Below are 22,440 nucleotides of genomic sequence, written 5' to 3'. Positions count from 1 at the left end.
CTTTCAGATGAAACTGAGCCAGAAAATGTGCTCCAAGAACACATCTAATGTGCTGCATCTGCTGCACTCTGTGGGATGAGATTAGAGCCAGCCTGCAGTGAAACCTCCTGAAATGCATGCAGGGACAGAGAGCTCATTCTACCGATTTTCTCCTCCCGGTCTGCCCCTTTCTCTGCTACCTGACAAAATCCATTTCTCCTATTTACAGTTCGTGCAATAACATATAGCATTGGACATGTAAAATCCGTTCAAAATCCTCAATACCTGTACAACTTATACCAGAGATTTTCACATTCGCTCCTATCTAGGAGGCAAAAAGAGCCCCTAGCCACAAGGGGTCACTGCAAGAACTGCAAGGACCTCAACGGGAACACGCTGGCTTTGACAAGGAGTAGGATGCTGCTGCTGTTCGCTTGCTGCCTAATGAGTCGGTTGACTGCCGGGCAATTTTTGAAATGATTAAATACCACCTACCAAAGAAAGGCATTATTCCAGACTACTGACATCATGCAGCTGGTACTTGTGCATTTGCTAAAAGGAAATGCTTCCCAAGCCCAACACTCCCTCAGAAGCTCATCATTACAAAACTCACCATCATGTCTCATCATGCTATTGGGATATATGGGAGCTTAAGGTATTTCAGTCTGCCTTCCTCTAACCTTCAACAAAATTAAATCTTGTTAGAGCGTGTAGATATAAACTCTGCAGTGCTGAAGAATGCAGAGACACCACACTGGTTCCTGAACCAAAAGCAACATATCTTTGCATTAGCACGTTGCTCTACTTGAGCTAATTAATCCATGTTAACCTGGTGTGATTGCTTTTGGAACCACTGTGCCAGCTCACATGGGAATTTCTAGCGTTGCAGTGCATTCTGTGGTGCAGATACACCCTGAAGGTAACTGAAAATGACAGAAGTATTACTTCTAGGTAAAATAATTGAGATGAAGTCTCAGGAGGGAGGGATTAAGAACTGAAGTCTCATAGTAGATTTTTGCCTGCTATAAATTTAAATACATCCAGCAATAACAAAAGTGATTTGTCATTTTATACCAGCTAGGGATCCTTCTTGTCAAGACAGAGCGTCTGCTATTCCTGTAAGACACGGTCCATGGGGTCTAGGGGCTCACTGTAAGGTACCAGTACAGGGCTCTTCAGAGTGTATCTAGAACCGTTCACCCTCTTTTCTTACCTTTGGCTTTGGATTTCCTGCCACTTTGCATGTAAATGTGACTGGCATTCCCTCAAAGATTTTGTAATGCTTCAGCTTTATCTCAAAATATGGTGACATATTGTTATCGATAGGTTCATCTCCATGTTGCACCTCATCATCTGATTCCTCCACAGGAGATCTCTCCAGCCTGTATTCAATTTCACTGATCAATCTTTGCTCAAAGCTGGAGACTTTATATTCCTGTCAAACAAGAAAGGTACGTATTAGTGTGTAGCTTCAACACATTACTTAGCAGGTTATTTTTCTACTTTTTTGTTGTTGTTGTTATTCTACTGATCTCTGACAATCCATTAAGGTTTTACATATAAAAGGAAACTGTATCTTGTTGAAGAAAAACACTATAATCCATACCTCCAATAACTTCCCTGTGAAACAACGAAGACATCTGGTATGAGGCAACAATTGTATTTCATGTTATCTTAAGGTCTAATTTATAAGGGGAAGGAAAGTCATTGGTTGCTTTCTTTCCATTTTTTAAAAAAGCTTATAAAAGTATTCTGAAACAGTTCATAAAGACGAAAGAAACACTCTAATATTTCCTTCAGGGTACAGGCAGATTTAGGGTGGGTTTTGTTTCCAGATGGCCATAAGACCATATGGTTCACATCTGCTATTTGCATAGAATTCTACCGGAGGCTGAACCAGAAGGCTAAAATGATTTTGTTTACAGTTCCTGTAAAAATGAGAAAATGGCAGCACTGTCCACGATATTTGCCTCCCTTCACTCCTGTTACCATGGTCCCCTTTGTCTGGCCAAAAGTATCACTTCTTCCTCAGAAAATTTGTTATGAGCGTATTCAAGATTTAGAAAGAAGAGCGGAAAGTTTCATCTGGTGTAAAATACTACTTCTTGTTTAAATTTGCTATTCAGATGCTGGGAAATGTTACTGTGACACACACACACGATCACTTGCCTTCTTGAACTGTTCCTTCTAGCTACTTTGCTGTACAGAAGCCCTGCTTTCAATCTGAATGATAGCAAAGATAAAGCCAGAACTCAAAGAAATTCAAAAGCAGGAAAAAATCTTTACAAGGCCATGGTCTTTTCAGTCAGCAGATATTTAGGCACTCTTGCAGATGACCTCTAACTATTCTCTCTGACCCTTACTTTAAGGTAGAAAACACATCTCATATGGAATCTCCTTTCACATACCCATCCTCTGTCATTGACTTCAGCATGGAAATTACACGTAGCCTTTCTGCTGGCGGGTTACAGAACTAACCATCACCCTCAGTAAATGGAAGAAGAGAGAAACCTTGTAAACTGCAGACATCTATTTATCTGTTACTTGAAAGTTTCTCATAAAAGTAGATCATGAAGTATATGTGGTATACATAAAGAGCAGCTGATTTAGATGCAAGGCAATTAGTATAGGTTAGCACTACCGCAGAAAGATACTGGAGCACAGCATTACTGCAGCTAAGCTGCCTGCACTCAGGCCATCTTTAGACCGACTGAGTAACAGACCAACTTCAACACCATGAAGGGAATGCATCCCCAGTCTCCCCAGTCATTAATGTTGGTGACCTCTTGTTATTAACCAAAAGAACAGTAAAATGGAAAGGGCAAAGATGACAGGGGAAAAAAAAAAAAGTAACATACGGGGGAAAAAAGAAAGAACAAGAAAGAAAATGGAGCAAATCTTAACCTTTTGAACATCCACAGGACTCACTACAGAAGCATCAACAGAGCGAGCTTCCTGTAAGGACAGAAAAAAAGATCAAGAGGCAGAAAGAAGACAGAGAAGCATCCATGACAGTTTCTCAGAGTGTTTATCTGGAGAAGGTACTTTATGTGGTAACATAAGCAAATGAATGTTACACCTTTCCGAATAGCAACTCTGGCATCTGAACAATGGAGAACGTGTACCTGGTCTTCCAAGCAGACTTTCTGTTGTGTTTTTGGTCTGCAGCCAAAAAGTGCAGATTACACACATAAAGACAAGATGCTTTCAAGATAGTAGATGTATTTTTGCCTTGAGAGACTTAAAGGGCAGGACAGAATAGGATAAACGGAAGAGTTTAAAGCAGACAGAAGACATTTGAGAACTCTCGCAACCTTATTCAGCATGGAAAAACTGAGCAATAGGCATGTGGTTCTCCAGTTTACTTCACTGATATGTAACATATGAGTTCTGTAATCAAAACCATCCTATCTTGTGTATATTTATTGTCTAATGTAGGGCTTTTTTAAAATAAAAGAATCAGCCTGTTAGAATAAATTTGAAAGAATTTTTTTTCTTTTCCTATGAACTTGCGGAGTTATGCAGCACCTGTATTGCAGGCTCCTCTTCTGGTTCCTGTATATTGAAGACCGTTGCAGCACTGTCTGCTCCCAGCAATCGACGAGCCATTTTTTCCTCGTACGTTAACCTCTGAACAAAAACAAAACAAAACCAAAACAAAAAAGGAGGAGGGGAGTAAGAATGAGGGAAAAGCAGAAACAGGTTTTCATTACTCATTACGAACTACAAGCAGTGAGACAGTAAGCAATGCTTTACATAGTATAAAAAAGAGCAGCAATATGTTTTTAACACAAATTTTCTACCACAGTTTGTAATGCATTTTTTTTGCATTACAAGTGGCTCTTCTGGCTTAAGCAGCCCTTGCCCTGACTGTGCCATTTGTTTCCATCCTCTTGCCAGGAACTTGGGCAGGAATGAGCAATAGGAACTGCTTAAATCAGCATGGCCGTCAAAAAAGTGCATGTCAAATCATCCCAAAGCTTACTCCTAGCTGTTCTGCTTGACTTTTACATTAGAACCACACGGCAGAAAACTCTGCCAAAATGCCAAGGATATACTACTCTACTACTTCATTATTCTGTCAAACATAAAACGATAGTTTTATAGAAGAAATACTTTTTTTTAGATTTTAAATTTTTACTTCTTCTTACTCTTTCTCAAATTAAGGAGACAGCTTATAAAAGACAGTGGCAATTTACACTCAGAAGATAAAGCAAGTTAAAAGAAAACTAGAGTGTACAATTCAAGTTTTCCAATATTTTTCCTTCTGCATTCAATGGAACACTTCATGCACTTAAGATACATGCTTACAAAGCAGCATTGCAAAAATATGTCAGTGAATGAAAGGCAAACTAACTACACGGTTAAATGTCTCATTTAAAAAGAAAAAAAAAGAAAGCAGAATGGAAACTGTAAAACATTACATCTCCTTAATGCTTTCATTTTTTAAAAGCTCATTTAAATTCATTTTTTAAAAATGTGACATTGTTGCTAAGGCAGCAGGCTGAGGGTCAAGAAAACTAGGTTCTAACCTTGGCTAGGTTACAAGCATCTAAACAAGTCACAAACTTTTATTTACTTTAATTTCTTCTGTGATCATTCCAAGTGCCCACAGCCATGATTACACAAACAGAATCACCCAAGACAGGAATCTGCAAGGCAAAAGCCTCGAGGCAGGTGCGAAAACTGAGTATATTGGTTTAAGCTCCCACATCATCTGATCACAGATTTCTGTTTTCTTTTCCTTGGGCCATGTGGGCTTCTTCAGGACATTCCATTCATTTGTCCAGGCCAAACATCTCTCTCACTTTCCAAAATTGGCCTGACAGTCATGGTCAGCCCCCCTCCTTTGAAAAAACATGAGCCTATACACTCTGAGAGTGATTCTGCCTATCTACTACGGAAACTACCAAACCCTCTGCAGTCAATGGAGAAAAGTAAGCACACCTGCACTAGTCACTCGCTGAATGCTTCCCCTACTTCACTCCATTGACTTTATTGAGATTTGGCATCTGTGGAATAGACAGTTGGACTCAATGGGGTATCTGGGACTTAAATACCATTGTCCATATCCCAGGCACTGTAGCGTGAGTATGGTCCTGAGAAACCTAAAGCATACTACCTTTCAGTGACACAAAGCTATCCCCAAGTCATTCCTATGCTTTTGAAAATATTTCACGGACTAAATAGGGATGACAGCCTACATTTTCTATATTACCTTCTTCATAAAAGAAATTCCTGTTTCAAAGGTGCTTAAATCAATGCCTTAATCAACTCCTAGGAGAACTTTGCAGCTGTTCATTTCAATTGTTTGTTATGCTTGCCCATTTTACCTCATTTCTTGTCTCCCCAGATTGTTAATGCTTGATAAAGCCTGTAAATTATTACTATCAGGTAGTTCATATCCTTTTGATCAAAAAAAGCCCCACAACTGTGCAATGCAATGATGCCTATGTTTCTAATAAGTTCATTTCTCATGATAAGCTACCTTGTGCCCCTGTGATGTCCACCTATCACCTATTATTTCCCCTCTGTTGTCCATCAACTGGGCAAAAGGTAGAGTGGACCTGGGCTGATCAAGTGCTATGCATACACTGTCTGTCCAACCATTCAGTAGTAATGAACAATTAAAGAAAATTGTCTTGGAGGCTGAAAATGCCCTTGAGGTACAGACTGATGGATTCTTAAGGGAATTCACCATATCTGAGCCTCTGTTGCTTTGTTAAGTCCAAGTAAAGTTGCCCAGCAGGAGAGGGAACTATAGGCCAAAGTGTACAATATCATTCCTTACAGAAATGCAGCTTTGGAAATGCAATTAAAAAGAATGAATATGTAAAATATAAAACTACTTTACACAGAATTATTTCATATGCAGATTATCTGAGAAACTACCCTAGATGCCCACGCCCTTTCCCCATGGTATTTTATGTTTTTATACCGGTTGCCCGTTGTTCAAAAGGTCTTCCTTGAAGCGAAGTTTTCTTTCCAGATCCTGAATTACAGCATCTTTTGACCCTTGAATCTCTTCATCTGAAGCTATTCTAGCAGTTCTGCCTGTTTTCTTGGGAAATCCCCTGCAAAACAGTACAGGAAAATCCATGAACTTTCCTGAAATCATTGGTATTTAGGAATTACTGGACAAAATCCTGCCATTAGTGAAGAAAATGACATGGTTTCTTTGAGATTAGATGTATGGCATCTTACTTACTATGCCGTTCCTTCTAACTCACATCACTGATTTAACAGTTAGTTTAAGGACAACGTTGAAATTATGCTTTATTTTTAAGCATTAGTTAAAATAGGGCTCAGGGTAGCTTAGCTGTGGCTGTAAATATCATCTGCTCAACAAGGCAAACTGATGAGTGATGGCAATAAAGCAACGTGAGATGAAACATGAAAGAGAAAGCATGACTAGATAAGTAGGGACAGAAGATAACCTAGGTTCCTGTTAAGTACCAGATGGGAGAAGATCAGAACGAAGTACAACAAGGCAGTTAATTATTAATTTCCTATATTATTTATTAACTAATTCCTTGGTTCAGCTTTTCTATACACAATGCATAACTTGATGTTTATTCTCCATATCTCTGTGAACACACACCCGGAAGGCAACACGTTATTTCTGAAAGAATGGCCATTCACGAAGTCCAGGTTACACTGGCAAAAATTAAAATCATGCATTAAAGCACTTTTCAGCAGCAGGGTTGGCTGCTGGATGGTAACCACGTAGCAGTTTGCATTCACAGGGCAAAGCTATTTCTTATAACCTGTCTACAAGTCATGATTATACGTTCAGGATGTCTCACTCCCAGTTTCTGGCATGGCACAGGAAATATTTTTTTTCCACTCTGTACTAACACTAAACACTTTTTGGTAATGTCCTGACGGCTCTATTGCTGGAAATACCCAAAAGTTTCTTCTACTGGAGATGAGCTGTTAGTACACAAGTTCACGTTGTGAAGAAATAAACAAGGCTATCAGTTTGCTAAGCTTGTAGCACACCAGATTTCTCTGGTTAAGTTGCACAACATGATTTAAAACACCATTACTTACTCACTGTTAGTTTTTGTTTAAACTTCAGTGGTTAAATGGGGCTCAGCCCATTACAAGGGAATGACTTATGCAAAACATAGAATCCAATCAGCTAAATTGCCAAACTCACAGGTGGTAGAGATGGAAAAAAAATAAACCAGCATGCCAGGGGTAAACTTCGTTCCAATATGCAACCTGATAATATAATTACCAGCACCAAATGTTAAACTACAGTCATACGGAGATAACAAATTTCCTTGCATAATGCTTGGTATTATGTTTCTGTAACATGGTTCACGGTCAGACAAAACTTATTCTCCAGAAACTGTTTTCAATGGTAATCTTTATCGTTACTTAAAATGAAGCAATACATCAAAAGCTATCAAAAGCCAAAGAGGAATTAAGTGAATAGATGAAAAAGACAATAATTGGAAACATTTCTGTATAAATTCCTAAATCGTTTCATACTTTGTTACTGAAAGTAAATTTAAAATTACTGGAAAATGGTGAAGTTCTTGTGAAAAGAGTTTCATTTTATTATCAAATCACAGGAGAAGAGCAGACGTGCCTAATGTTTCAGAATGCCAGAGAACAACATCCCTCACCCTAGAAATATTCAGCCATTAGCTGGAGATCTTTTCAGTCCCCAAGCAGAATTATTCCTTCAGCATTTGGCTGGGGATGTTCTCAGTCACAAGGAACAAGCTCCCCCTCACTCTGCTTTGGGGAAAAAGTAAGGAAAGTATCCCATCTACAGGGAGGCAGGAGGATGCTAAGATGAAGGGGCAAGGTCTCCAAGGATGCTTCAATAACTCAAGAAATTGGGGGACAGTAAACACAATGGAAGATATGAAAAGAAAATGGACTGGAGAAGGTGGGACGTGGGGATCTGAAGGTAGTGTCCCTCAGGAAGCCTGGACAACTGTCAGAAGGCTAGGGGAAAGGTGGCACCTGTAGAGCCCCCCGTTTCTCCCCTCACAGTCTTTCCCTTCACCTTCCAGCATCTTAGGCCACCCAGAACAGCACTGCCATGGAATTGAATTTTGCCATTCTTTGGATAAGGCCAAAAAAAACAACAAAAAATATGTTAAGAAATACAGTTTTCATTTCACATTCTTATACATTCCATACTCAGGTGATAAAAGCAGTAGGAGACCTAGCAGGAAAAAAAACAACAACACAAAACAACAACAACAAAACAAAACAACAACAACAAAAAACCCTGCTTGGCACTCAGTAGGCTATAAAGGTAAAATTCACAATTTACTCAAGAAAGTCACACCGCTGCAATAAAAGAAGGGGTTGGGCTAGGTGCACTGGAGTGGATTTCAAGTCACAAGTGAAAGCATTCTGAGGAGTTATCTCAGAAAGCAAAAAGTCCCTAAGCAAGCACACCTACTTTTAAAAGGGGAAGGCATACCAAGAGAATCACAGGTCAGTAGGTTCAACGTCCATACCAAGCACAAGAAAACAATACTACAGTCAGCTTCAAAACAAAGTAAGATAATAAGGTAATGCAAATTGTGTTTTTCAAACCTCGTTAATTTCTCTCTCTGTGGGGCTGGCAGGCATAGAGACAGGCAAAAAGAAGAAGCTTTGATACACTTCAGTTTATGTTTTCTGAGTAAGCCTTCAGGAGAGCCAGCAGTCCCCTAGCAAATCAGGGAAACACAGCCTGGCTGAAATTTCTATCATATGGCTGCATAACCGTCTAAAAATACTATTCAGAGAGGGGTTTTGTTTGTTTGTTTGTTTTTAATCAAACCAGAAGAACAGAGATCAGAGAGGTCTGTCAAAGGGCTACACTTAGTTCCATACTTGGTATTTCAACCTTCACTATTAGAATAGTGGAAAAAAAGCACATTTCTCAAATTGGCTGATGACATTCAACTTGAACTGCAACTCACTTGCAGGTAACACAACTGTCATTTACAATAATCCTCATAATTAGTCTGGAGGTGATCTAATGATGATGAAACTCTGGAAAAATGTTCAAAGCCTGACAGCAATACGAATGTAAAACTAACGCTAGCGTATTAATCATCTCACAGAAGAATCTGAGATTAAAACCTGGACATCAATGCAATTACTTCAAAAGGAAGATGAGTACAATTCTGGGACACAATGGCATAAGACAATAAAGTTCATTGTTTCCTTTTATCCTCCTTGTTGGATTCAGAGTCCAGTTTTACCACAGCAATTCTAGAAAAATAAAAACAAATTGAAGAATTTGAAAAACAAGAAAACCGTAAGATGGTTTTAAAACCATCTGTAACAAAGTCCCTATAAAAATGTTGGGAAAATCCTGCTTATTTAGTCAGGAAATGAGGAGAATTAAGATAAGAGAGGCGAATCAAACAGAAAACATCAGAAAATTGCTGGCATTCAATGATTACCCACGGCTGCTGAGGACAAGTAGAGAACTTAATTTGAAGACAGACAGAGCTCGCTTTGACAAAAACAATGCACAGCTCTCCTCTCTCCTTTCCTTCACCCTCCAACAATGGTAGTAAAACACTGGAACAAGTTATGTAGGGAAGCTAAGGCATTTTTTCTGAAGAACAAGGTAAGCAAATATTTCAACGATGGCCTTGGGATCCCTGGTAGCATTTAATATGAGAGGCAGACTCCCTAACAACCTTCCAGATCTCTGTGGATGTGCCAGAACATCCTGACCTTCGCACAGCAGGGCTGGAAGCGCTATCCAAGACCCAGTCAAAGCAACTTGTCTGAAAAATAGATTCTCACCTCTTTACTTACATTAACACGCAAGTATTTAAGCAAGAAGCAGTCAGTTTAAAAATATAACTATAAAAATGGATATTAGCCAAAATGTCTTCAAATACCTTTAGAAGCATGTCTTCCTTGGTTACTCTCATGATTTCTTTTCAGCTTTTCTCGGCAATGATACCAAACAGAAAGTTCTGTCAATTCATTTGTGTATTTGTATGTTCATTTTTTGCCCGATGCATTTTTCAGAGAATATTGGAAGTATTAATGTAGCTGGAAAAGGCATATTTAAAGACATTGACACAACAGCAACCACAAATGTGTAAAGAAATGATCAGCTTTTGAGTACTGGGCTGAAATTCATGTCGATTTTAAGCACCTCTAAAATGGGCATCACTGAAGTCACCGAGTGCCTGAATACAGGCATAGATAAAAGCATGCGAGTCGGAATTCTTTTGGTCAGAAAGGGAGCAAGACGTTGCTAAAACCCAGGCAAACTTAATTCAAACAGAGAGATTTTTGACAGCAAAGATTTTTGCAACCTTGGCTTGGCACTTCTTAGTTTTGAGTGTCTGCCCTAACATTTGTTTAGAAAGAAGGCCAAACCAGCAGTACTTTTCATGTTTTAATTACAGAGTGCATACTGGACGCGATTCCCTCTCTTTTCCTATGTACCTTTTAAAGCATAAACAAGGGCAACAGGCTGGCTGTTGTTATCCTTCCAAGAACAAATTCCTGTTTACAGCCAACATGGCTCAGTTTCACAGAAATCTAAATCAATTCTCTGGTACTGGGGTAATGAACAGTAACTTGACTTTTCCTTTAAAACTAAAGTCTTCCAAAAATACAGCTAATTCCTGTAACCATTTAACACATTTTTTCACTTACTGTAAGAACAAAGTTACTATAAGCACTATAACAGGCCACGAACTTTGAAGTAGCAGCTGCATATTAAAATTGTTTTAGTCTGATCTTGTCATATATAGAGCTCTGTTTGGTAATGTGACATTAAATGCACCCAAATCAAGGGAATGCCTGAGGCAGAGTCCTGACTATGGATGATTTGTACAAAATGAAACAAAGGTAACAAAGTTCAATTATTTCTACCACCCAAGAACAAGTTATGAAACTACCAAAAAAAAAAAGTCATGCTTCAGCACTGGTTAGGATCAAGACTGACGTGAATAATATATAATCCTGAGCAAGTCTGATCCCTCTTTAGGACTTGATTAGACAACACACAGAACAAATCACCTACAAAGTGCATGCCTACCACCCAAAACTTATTTTTCTAAGTCTTATCTTTAAAAACGTACTTTTGCTCATTCAAAGAATGACTGTTTTTTCATTCTCCTATTCAGTTCCTTCCCCACCTGAGCAAATTACTCTGCTTCATGCTGCACTGATTACTACAGATACATAAGTGCTGTTTGCTTTTCAAAAGATGTCCACATATTTTGTATTAATTGAAAAAATACTACCTATTTTGTGACTGGTAATCTCATCTGCCTTTCGGATTGTTAGCAGCATTATACTGGAACCAAGGGTCAAGAAGAAATCACAGAAGCACTGACTGCTCTTGAACGTAGAAAGGCTGGCACAGTTCTTATAGTCCTCAACTCTTGAGAAGAGATAGGTAACTGCTAGAAGAATGTGAAGTAAAACCTACTCTGGTCTGAGAAAAGGTAATATATCAACAATATTAACTTTAATGGCACATGATGGAATGCTATTGGTTAAGGTCTCCACTTGTATCAAGCACTGTACCTGGTTTTTGGATTCACAAACATTTCTGTAGCATATAAATCTATGTGAAATAAAGAAGTTATAAAATTAAACCCTCAGAAGGAAAAATCTGCAGACCAAAAAAAGCTATAAAGCAACAGTGCAATTTGCATTGAAATAAATGAATGGGTACAAATAGCTTTCATATCTTTTCAGCAGAAAGGTATATGTACTAGTTCTCTTAGTTAAGTTCACTTGTCATCATGCCACATTCTTAAGCATCTATAACTATCATGTAGAAAAAGAACTAGATAAAAACCATCTGGAAAATTAAGTCTTCCAGATCTAATGGTTGTCAGGAGGTCAGTTATTTTGGCTACTGTCTGTGTGTCTCCACATTAAACTCTTGATCTCTACTTTTAAGCAACTTGAATAGATTGGACCTAGGGCACAACCAGGCTTTCAAAGTTCAAATAGAACAAATATGCATTCATCAGATTTCAAAAAAGCGGACATGCATATTCATTTTACAATAATCACTTGCATGTATATAATAAAAAGGCGTTACGCTGCCAAAACAAAATCCCCAATATGAGTTGTTCCTTAGCACAATCAACAAGAAGTGATCTGGTACCACAGATAAACCACACAGGTGCTGGTCTAGTAGCCACAAGTAAGATCCAAGCCATGGGGAAAGGAGGTACAACACAATAAATCACGAAGATTTGCACAAAAATGTTCTAATGGACAAGAACAACAGCTTAAGAAAATTGGGGGTTGGGATTGAAAATAAACCCTAACATTTGCTGGAATTTTTCCAATGACAGAAACACTTGTTTTCAGATACAGTTTCCTGAGCCCCAGGGATAACTCCAGGTATGAATGGATGAGCAGCAGAGAGAAATGAAGTGAGCTCCCTCAGAAGCAGGAACACACCCTGATTGTTCTTTGTCTTGTGGTGGAATTCTTAATCAGGAGTTAATTAATCCTTTCCTACATATCACAAATTTCTCATCAGCCATACTGTAGGTAACCTCAATTTTTTTTTTACAGTTGTGAGAAACACAACTTACAGAAATGGGAAAAGTAAATGTCAGGTCTACTTAGGAGTGCAATACATTTTACTCTAAAATGAAAGCTGACATCTGTACCATCAGACTGTTGAAAGCTGTTAGATATGAACATAGAGAAATGTAGCTTTTACTCACAGTGGTCACCATCATCGCTGACTCAAGGAACAAAAGCGTTACTAAAATATTTGTCTCTTGGTGCTATTTGAGACAGAATTAAATGCACAAGTCACTGTACACAGCTGCAAGAACAGACCATTAGCTCTGATTCAAAGGGGAAAAAATGTGCAGATCTCTGTGCTGTTGCTATTCTCATGATTCCCACAGAATCCCTGTTAAGATTTTGAATCACAGAATCACAGAATATCCTGAATTGGAAGGGACCCACAGGGTCGTTGAATCCAGCTCCTGGCTGGACCACCCAAAAATCAGACTCTGTGTCTGAGAGCTTTGTCCAAACGCTTCTTGAACTCTGTCAGGCTTGGGGCCCTGACCAAGTCCCCGGGGAGACTGTTCCAGCACCTGACCACCCTCTGGGTGCAGAACCTTTCCCTAACCCCCAGCCTGACCCTCCCCTGTCCCAGCTCCATGCCGTTCCCTCGGGTCCTGTCACTGTCCCCAGAGAGCAGAGCTCAGCGCCTGCCCCTCCGCTCCCCTCGTGAGGGAGCTGCAGGCCGCCATGAGGCCTCCCCTCGGCCTGCTCTGCTCGGGGCCGAACAAACCACATGATTTAGATTTAAGATTCTGGAGATCACTGAAACGGCAATTGATTTAAAAATCATGTGCAGTGATAAAACCAGCTTATTTAATTAAATTTTAAAAGAGGCTGTAGATGATCTTGTCTTCAAAGCAATGTTTTCTTTTCCATCTCTCCCCCAGAAGAGGAGTATTAAGGATTTCCTCCAGAGATGAGAATTAGAGTAATTCTTCTTCAGAAGAGAATCTAGAGTACCAGATTTACTTGCAACAAGTCTTTATAGTCAGATTATTATTATATATATATATATATTTGCTGTTTGTGCCTATGGTGATATTATTGGAGATATCTACTTGAAAAAGCATCTACCTTAGGAAAAAAAATACAGTTTTTGAAGTTCTTTTCAAAAGGATGTATGTATAGCTGACAACACATGTTTTTATACTTAGAAACTATAAAGGGACCCAGCTTGGGTGACTCCACACCTTTCTGTATAGCAGGATTTATAATCTTTTTGTTTCATTATTTTCGTTATTTTATTTCATTATTTTATGCTCTTACCCAGAATTTGTCTTTTCTGATCATTAAAAAATGTATACCTATTTTGATATAGATATAATTCACTTTTGCTATGAACGGTAAAGACCAGATTCTAGCTTAAAAAGATTCAAATGTGGACAAAACACTTCAATTCTAGGTTTCTGTCGCACCAAGTCTGTTTCCTGCATGCTTTTTGTAACTGAAAGCTAACCTGAGTCCAATACATTTACCCACCCAAAGAGTTTTCTTTAGGTAAAGGAACAAAGAGCCAGGATTTTTACCAACAGTATCCAACAACATCACTGCAGCCAAGTTTTACGTCAGAAACAACTGATGAGTGTTCATAATTCCCTTCAGTATTTAATTAGCTATGGAGCTCCACCAGCACTTCTTGTCTTGCTTAATAACACAACGCTCTGGCAAGATACGAGTTTATCAGATCAGCCCCCATCACAAAAAATGGTTGTTCCTAAAGTTTGTTCAAGCTAACATCGCTACAACACACCCTCGTTTTCAAGCCGTGGCTAACAACGAAGTGGCTAGAGCTTACTGGTAAGTTGAGATATATTTTATTCAACTGAAACATTTACCATAAAACTGTTGCAAATAAATGTTTAGACTATTTAAAGGTGAATTAGTAGGTACTAACTACACAAAGCTGCTGTCCATGTTTCAGATGTCCAAATGAAATATAGAAAATTCATAAGTAGCTGTTCCCATGATTCAGACAAGGCTGTAAGGCTACACGCTGGGAGGAAACAAACAAACAAACAAACAAACAAACAAAAAACAACCCAACAACATGTACAATGTCTATCTATCAACTAGGAAGAATATTCATTTTATCAAACAGGTTTAAATAATGGTACATTATCTACAGAGCCTCAGGGTCCAAAACCAAGGAAAAATTCAACTCTTAGCTAAAACGTTAGCACTGCAATGGTTATTATTTACCCATATTCTGCTCCAACCACAAAAGCAATCAGAAGAAAATAAGAATGCTGCATACTTACTACTGATTTTTTAAAAAAGATTTAGTCATGAAAAAACACTGAAATGTATGAAAACAATTATTCAATAAATTCTACAGTATATCAAGACACATAAAATAGTATACAGAATTTCTTATTCTGCCAAATAATTTTTTTTTTTTTTTTGGTAATTACAGGAGACTGACATGGCTAAATAATTATTGTTTTCTTTCAGACATTTGATTATCATTTTCAAGGTACTCATGCCTGAGTGAGAAAACAACAACAACACAAACAAAAATAAAGTAAACAACAATGGTAAAAAGACCATGTAATCATAATACTAGCAGTGAATCACCAGCCCTGAAATATACAGACACACACACACACAAAAAAAAATGACAAGAGAAAGGAGCTATGAAAATACTGAAGGCAGACAGCAAAACTGTGTTAAGAGCATTTTGTCTCTTAGAAGCACTTGGTACGAAATTGTAGAAGTATCTAAATGCAATGACAGATCCAAGCCTACTTCCACTGAAGTCAAAATATAGTAATAAATAATAAAGTTATCTTCTAAAGAGGAAATCCTACCACTTCAAACACCGTACTTGAAGTCTCTAGTCAAACATGCATCTCCTTTCCATTAAGGGCATTTCAAGCACTAGCTAGTTCACTTTCAACAACACACAATCATATGCTCAATATCACCACTACATGACAGATTTGAAAGTAGAGACAAAGCTAAATAGCCTGACTAGTTTTTTAGATGCTGAGCTGAAGCAAAACTGAATACCATGATTCATTCCGTGTACCTCATCTGTAACAGCACACTGCCAGGTAACAGTATCATCCTTTGCAATCGGTGGATCTCAGAGATGTATGGAGTACATGGTAAGAATATAGGCTTAGGATATGGAATACTGTGAGTGCTCAAAAACTAGAGCATCTCAGAAAGATATGTATGTTCAAGGAAAGAGGACTTGTGAGGGTAGAGAAAAAGTTATGGGGAAAGAGTAAGAAAAAGCAAAGGTGTGAAAAAAACAAATACAGAAGAACTGAAATTGAAGCACAAAGCAGAGGAGACCAAATGACTCGCTTATTTACTCAGCAAGTCAAAAGACACAGACATTAGCAGCCTATGGTGAATGTAAAATGAAAGGGGAGAGGCCAGAGAAAAACAGGCAAAGATATATAACAACAGAATTCTTTTCTGCATCAAGCAGTACATCCTTTACCATGTTTTAATGTTATAATTAAGATGATAAATGCTCATTGTAAATATATATACAGATGTATAAATCATACACACATACACTCAGCGTGGTTAACATGATCCAGCTCCCATCTGGATTACATTTCCTGAGGGAATGGCAGGCCAAACAGCCCAAACCACCTTATCGGGCCCAGCTCAGAACCTGAGGCTGTTGTCTTGTCCTGGGGGGACAAACACCCTGTCAGATGCACACCCAGACTGGTGGCTGCTAGTTTTGGGGAAGCATCCTTGCAGAGTGCAGCCTCTGTGTCTAAGGATAAAAGGAAATGAGGAACACAGCTGAATGCCTCAAGTAAGAACATATGCCTGAACGTAGCATAATAGGGAAAGAATCGTAGAATCATTCAGGTTGGAAATGACCTCTAAGGCCAGTTAGTCCAACCTTTAACCTAGCACTGCCAAGTCCACCACTAAACCACGGTACTAAATTCTACCCCTACATGTTTCATGAAGACCTCCAGGGATGGTGACTCCACCATCTTCCTGGGCAGCCTGTTCCAATGTTGTACAACCCACGGTTGCCTACTGTGGATTGCCCTAAGCAGCACAACAGCACGTGCCCACAGAGCTATGTAGCTATGTGTCTAATTAGGGGCAATTTCAGGCTTTCTCGGGCTGTGCTTACCTGCCAAGCTGTCAGTAAATCAATCATGCAACTTTCAGCAGAGAAACTCAGCCAGTGCAAAGGACACGGTAAGACAGAAAATCATAACTATTATGAGTGCAAGAGCAAACTGTACTATTTATTCATTTTTCTACCAATTCAGTTTTATGGCCAGATTCCATAATGAGCCATATGACAGAAATCAAGATAAAGAAATGCTTATTAAAGCATATATATGATTTATTACTCTGATATCTGTCCACCTTCCTCCTTCTTTTCCCTTGCATATCTTGGATTGAAATAACAGAAGTTCCCACCACAACGGTATGTAGCTGAGCAAGTCACCTAGATACTGTAGATATGTTTAGACAAACTTCTAGACAAAGTTATAAATAAGCCTTGGATACAGCTATTCTCATTTTTGTTCTTCAGCATGTCTCTTTGTTCTCTAAGGATGGAATGAGAATCTAGTGCCAGTGGAAAGACAAACTGATCTATGACGGGAGCTGACATGCTCCAAAATACTATTTTGGCCTTTAGGGAAGACAAAAGGGGAAAACAAGTATGTAGAGTTGTTAGGAGGAGGGGTTCTGTTTGCTTTTATGCACTTCTTTTCAAAATCCCCTCCTAAACCCTTCTCCAAACTTCCTTAGGGGAAAGAAGCAAAAAAAAACCAAAAACCCTAGGCAAGAGTCAATACATCACTATGACCACTTTGTTGTCAGATGTACACTTTAATACCTTATACTTCAAGTATCACAAAGCTATAGGGACTTTTGAAAAATGCTCCCTTTACTTTCTCTATGCACAGATGCAATGGGAACATAGATCATGAATATCATTGAATGCGTGACTTTAAGAGAGCTGGGTCATGGGAAGGGTTTTCTTGGATCTCCTTCCACTTCTGTGGGCATGCAGAACCTTTTGCTGCTGCTTTCATAAATTCATCAACTCCAGTGTAAAACCTTAGATTTTCCCGTTACTCCTACTGCAATACTCTTTCAGAATCTCTTTTCTGTGATAGTTAGAAAACTGTATCTAATCTCTAGGACAGAGGCATTTGCAAAGAATTATCTCTCTCTCAGCTGGCAGGTAACAGCAAGGGGCCCTAGAAAAGTATAAAATGAAGCAAGTGCAATAATCTTCAGTACAATCTTCAGTACAGTCAAACTCAAGGAGCTCATTAGCTAATACTTACGGAGGTGTCACTCCTTTCGGGAGGCCTAACGCGTTGACAGAAATGGGCGGTGGCTGGGATGGCAGCATGGAGCTGAGAAAAGCTGCTGGAGACTGGCCGGAATTAGGAAATCTGGGAGTTGGAGACAGGCTGTGGGAAGGTGAAGAAAGTGAAGGAAGAGGAGGAGGTGGAGGAGGTGGAAGTGGAAAGGAATCACAGGCCGGATACGTCGCGGTTGGACTAAAGACAGGCGGAGGCGGCGGAGGAGGGGATGGAGAAGAAGGAGACCATCCGTACTCCCCTTCTGGAGCAAACTGCTGAGAGAAAGGCGGAACAGGCACTCTCCCAAACTGTTTTTGGGAAGCAGTTGGAGACATAGGAGAAGGCAGGCTGGATGTAGACGATCCTGAAGAAGGAGTCACATAACCTGAAGCAGGGCTGATGTTCTGAGCAGCAATAAACTGCTTAGGTCGAGCGTAGTTGAAGGAGCTGGAAGACTGCATGGTTGGGGAAGTATGAGAGTTGAGAATACTCATTGGCACAGGAGAGATAACAGACTGGCTGGACTCAAGCTCCTGGAAGGAGGGGGGAGGAGGAAAGGAAGGAGATGAGGGAGGGTGCTGATGGTGCTCAGGTTGCTGCTGGTGACGATACCACTGGCCACTTTCTTGTTCCAGACGAATTTGGTTCTGCAGCTGCTGTATTTTTATAGGATCCCTGTAGGAAGGAAAAATAGACAAAAAGATGATCAGACATGCAGTGCTGGCCGGGAAGAGGTAAAAATTCCATTCAGCTGTGGTCTAGGAGAGTCAGAAGCCAGGGAAAGTTCAAAGCATTTGCATATCTTGAATACCCCTATTTTTCAGAGCTAAAACATTGTTACATAAGTCCTTTTTTCAGCTAAAAAAGGAGGAGGGGGATATGCAAAACAGAAGTCAACAAAACTTTCACTGCTTAAAAATGGTACACTATAAGACAATCTGAAAACATTTAGCATATTTTAAAAGAGCGATCCAGTTAATGTAAGTAATGTTGACGATCTTAGAAGTTTCATTTCATTTCTTGCCTATTTCATTCCGTGGCCAAGTTCCCATAATACTCCTCAGATATTTGCCCAGTGACAGCTTCAGCTTTGATTTCTGCTGTAGCCTCCTTGTGCAGATCAGACAAGCCTAATTGCTGCCATACTTTTAATGAGCTACTTGGAGAAAATGAACTAACTTCTTTGTTAGAAACCATCCATGTACCTATATATGAGCAAAGAACACTTCCAGGAAAAAGTTGTAACCTAAGGAGATGGTAAACTGAGCTTCCATATATATCTAGTCCCATTTTTTTTTTTTTTTTTTTCAGGTTTTGTTCTTAATTGTAGGTTCTGAGGTGTATCTTAATAGGTACTGAATACAGCTCTAAGGAATTCCTAATTGCAACACTATCAGCTCAAATGGAAATGAGACTTTCCTTTAAAAATGCAGACATTCTCTGGCAGAATAAAGAATAATAATAATAAAAAAAAAACAATACACAGAAGCACCCAAAATTGTTAATTAAGTCAAAAAAAGGCGTTATGCTCAGCAATGAAGCAAACCAGAGCATGCATTGGCTTTCTGTCCACAAAGCATTAGTTTTGAATGACATAGAGACCTTCCTATTCATTGCTCCTTTGTAACTCTCCTGTCTCTCAGTTTAAAGACATTGTAGCAGTCTCTTTTAACTGCTGTTCTGCTGAAAAAATAGGAGTGCAATGTAAGTAAGTGCCCTATGAAAACGGAGATCAAGCTTAACTGTGTGGTCTCTCAACTTAAAATTCATCAGACTGACTTGCTTAAAACTTGTCATGTTCCAGCTGGAAAGCATAACTTTATCTCAATACTCCAGATGTCTGCGAAGCTTCAGCATATGCGCATATACCTTTTCTGTATATTTCATACATAAATACTTCATTATATACAAGTGTGTCATTGTTTATGTATAATTTAGGTCTTTTAAGCAGAAATTTTAGAAGCTGTCTGCTTAATGCATGGCATATGAATGTATGATTCTAGCACAACAGTATACTGTTGGTAGCAACAAAATTGGAAATGCTACTATCATATTTTCCATTCTAAGATTAATTTTGATATTCCAACCATCCACATTTCCCAGAAAATGTTTTCTGACAATAACTCTGCTTATGATCTCAGGCCAAAGGAGATATTCTAGATAAAACAGGGGAGTAAGATTGTTTGCGACAGAAAACTGAAAAATCAGTCCTTTACTTTTAACAGTTGCTTTTTACCGTTTCTTGGGAATAAAGATAAATCATTCTAGCGACGTAAGTTATCTCACCAACAATACATATTTCAGTACTTAAAAGGAGATTAAACTTTCCTGTTTCTTTTTGAGTCAACGACACCAGTACAAATGCAGTTCAATTGCAGATTTTTATACTTCATTTTTTGATGCTGACAATAGCAACTCTAAATCCATCATTCCACAGAGCATGGGTTGAATCTTAGTCTTCAGCTTTTACAGAACTAGGCAAGAACCTCCTTTCCCTACGTGGGCTAAAGCAATAGTGTTTTTTTCTTTTGGTTCCCATCATAATTTGATTCTCTTGGCTGATGACAGAAATACTTGATGTCACCTCCGATTGAGGAAAGTCCTGCAACACTGCTCCTTTCAGCTCATTCTGTTTCTTTAGTCTATTTGCAGACCTACCGTCCCATGCCTCTAAAATTATTTTAGAATACTTTCTCTTCCATCATAACACTCCCACCCCCCCTTATTTTTTTATTCATTACAGAGAGGTTAAGGTTAAAAAAAAAAAAAAAAAAAAAAAAAAAAGAGGGAAATTTAGTATTGTAAATGCTGTGTTGAATACAGAAAAAAAAATAGCTGTCTCCAACGCTCCTGTTTACCCAACATATGCTAAAAGCAAGTCAGAGTGTCTTGTCTTGGGACTTTTTTCATTTTCATTGCCAAGTCACGTGGCTGCGTGCCCAGCCAACAGCACAACACAAATGACCATCTATGGCCCTGTCAATGGTAAGCACACTACTACGGTGCCTGCCACCGAAGCGCTGCTGTACCAATCTGGGCAGCAGCAAAGACCAGATTCAGAGTATGACTACAAAAGGTCGGCAGGCAAACATGAGGTTCCTCTGCTCTCACACTAAGCTCGACTTGAGGCCACAAGAATATGCATGCCTGTAAGCCAGGGTTTATTAGCTCGGGACAACACTAATTCCATTTGCAAAGCCTTCTGTCGGCTTAGGGTCCAGACAAAGCAAGTGCACGTCTGCTTAAAAAATAACATGCAGACATAAGCATTATCACATCAGTCCACGTAGCAAAAAAATATAAAGATCTTATAGCAAATTTTCATTCCAGTGGTAGAAACACGTGATCCTTGTTTGCAAAGGGATGTTCTGCACCTCAGAAACTACCCTTTTAGCAGCAGATGCTGCCCTACGCTTATTACTTTCTTCAGCAGATGTACCCTAGGAATGTGTCATTATGAAAAGGGGAAAAAAGAAAAAAAGAAGAGAATAATCAATTCACATGTGTTGCTCTGCAATGACACTAACAGCAGGGGAAGCTCTGCACAGGTAGGTCACTGAAACTCTGCTGTGCCATGGATATAAAGGGTCCCAGCAGTCAACACTGTGCAAAGGAATCCGTCTGTTATGTTGCCCTCATCAGTAGTGAAACAAAGATAATTAAAAAAAAAAAAAAGCTCAGTTTTGGATGAGATTACAGGAAAAATTAGTTTAATTGTAATTACATCCTCTTTCCAATTAGCTGAAATATGTTTTGTAATCCAAGTGTTTTAAAGGGCACACATGCTCTAAGGGAACACATCAAGCTTGTTTAAACAACAGTGAATAAAACTCATTTTCTCATGTGGATCTTTCAATTTTACCAAATAATTATAACAACATGAGAATGAACAGTTAAAGTAACTTACTATTTTTTTTTGTAAAATTTGATCAGTTAATGGCAGCAGAAAATAACAAAAAATCCTAACTAGGGTAAAGCAAATACCAAGAACTTTCAGGAAGTCACTGCAAAACAGACCAGGTAGTAGATAAATATTGTTAAAAGGCCTGCTGCCATATTTGTGAATACTTTATTCAGTACCAAGTATTCTTACCCAAGATTTTTATACAACACTTCAGGTGTTCTGATAGATGTGTTAAAACAGTTAAAGAAATGCAAAAAGTAGAGCAGTAACATTTTAGCTGAAGCAGGCATTAGTTGCAACAGAGGGAAAAGCAGCATTTATGCAGTTATTATTCACAGTCTGAACATGCCTAGACTTACTGTTCACAATACTTAATTTTTTCTTATCAGCTACTAGAACGGGAAGGCACAGCCTTAGCACCTTCAGTTATACGCTTCTATCACTTTGTTTTCCACTTATTTTAAATTTCTAACTGTGAAAAGAAGATGGTGACTGAGAAGGAGAAAAATGCAATTTGTTCAGCAGTTAAGAATGAGGATTTCTGTGTGCATCACTAGCAACACCCAGTGCAAGAAGATGTGACAGTAAATGAAGTTACTCCTGGAGCTGTGCTTGTCTACACAATGTCAGTCTTCCTTTTCTTTACGATATGAAATATTGAATAGCTAGAATTAATTTGGGGTATTTCTATACTGC

General features: G+C 38.8%; 1 protein-coding gene across 11 annotated transcripts in view; it reads right to left on the bottom strand.

Moving 5' to 3' along the window:
- Positions 1-22,440, bottom strand: part of PALLD (palladin, cytoskeletal associated protein) — a 197,729-nt gene that overhangs the window by 19,099 nt on the left and 156,190 nt on the right. For 7 of the 11 annotated variants that reach the window (XM_035326429.1, XM_035326428.1, XM_035326430.1 and 4 more), the window contains 5 exons: positions 17,820-18,515; positions 5,918-6,053; positions 3,508-3,609; positions 2,884-2,934; positions 1,193-1,414 (listed from right to left, as the gene is read on the bottom strand). In XM_035326429.1, coding sequence (XP_035182320.1) covers positions 1,193-1,414; positions 2,884-2,934; positions 3,508-3,609; positions 5,918-6,053; positions 17,820-18,515 — 1,207 coding nt within the window. The remainder of the gene's footprint in view (positions 1-1,192; positions 1,415-2,883; positions 2,935-3,507; positions 3,610-5,917; positions 6,054-17,819; positions 18,516-22,440) is intronic. The other 4 variants (XM_035326431.1, XM_035326438.1, XM_035326427.1 and 1 more) reach the window with 3 other exon arrangements.

The sequence above is a fragment of the Oxyura jamaicensis genome, chromosome 4, assembly GCF_011077185.1.
Source record: "Oxyura jamaicensis isolate SHBP4307 breed ruddy duck chromosome 4, BPBGC_Ojam_1.0, whole genome shotgun sequence".
Classification (NCBI taxonomy): domain Eukaryota; kingdom Metazoa; phylum Chordata; class Aves; order Anseriformes; family Anatidae; genus Oxyura; species Oxyura jamaicensis.
This window is presented reverse-complemented; position numbering and strand designations above follow the sequence as displayed.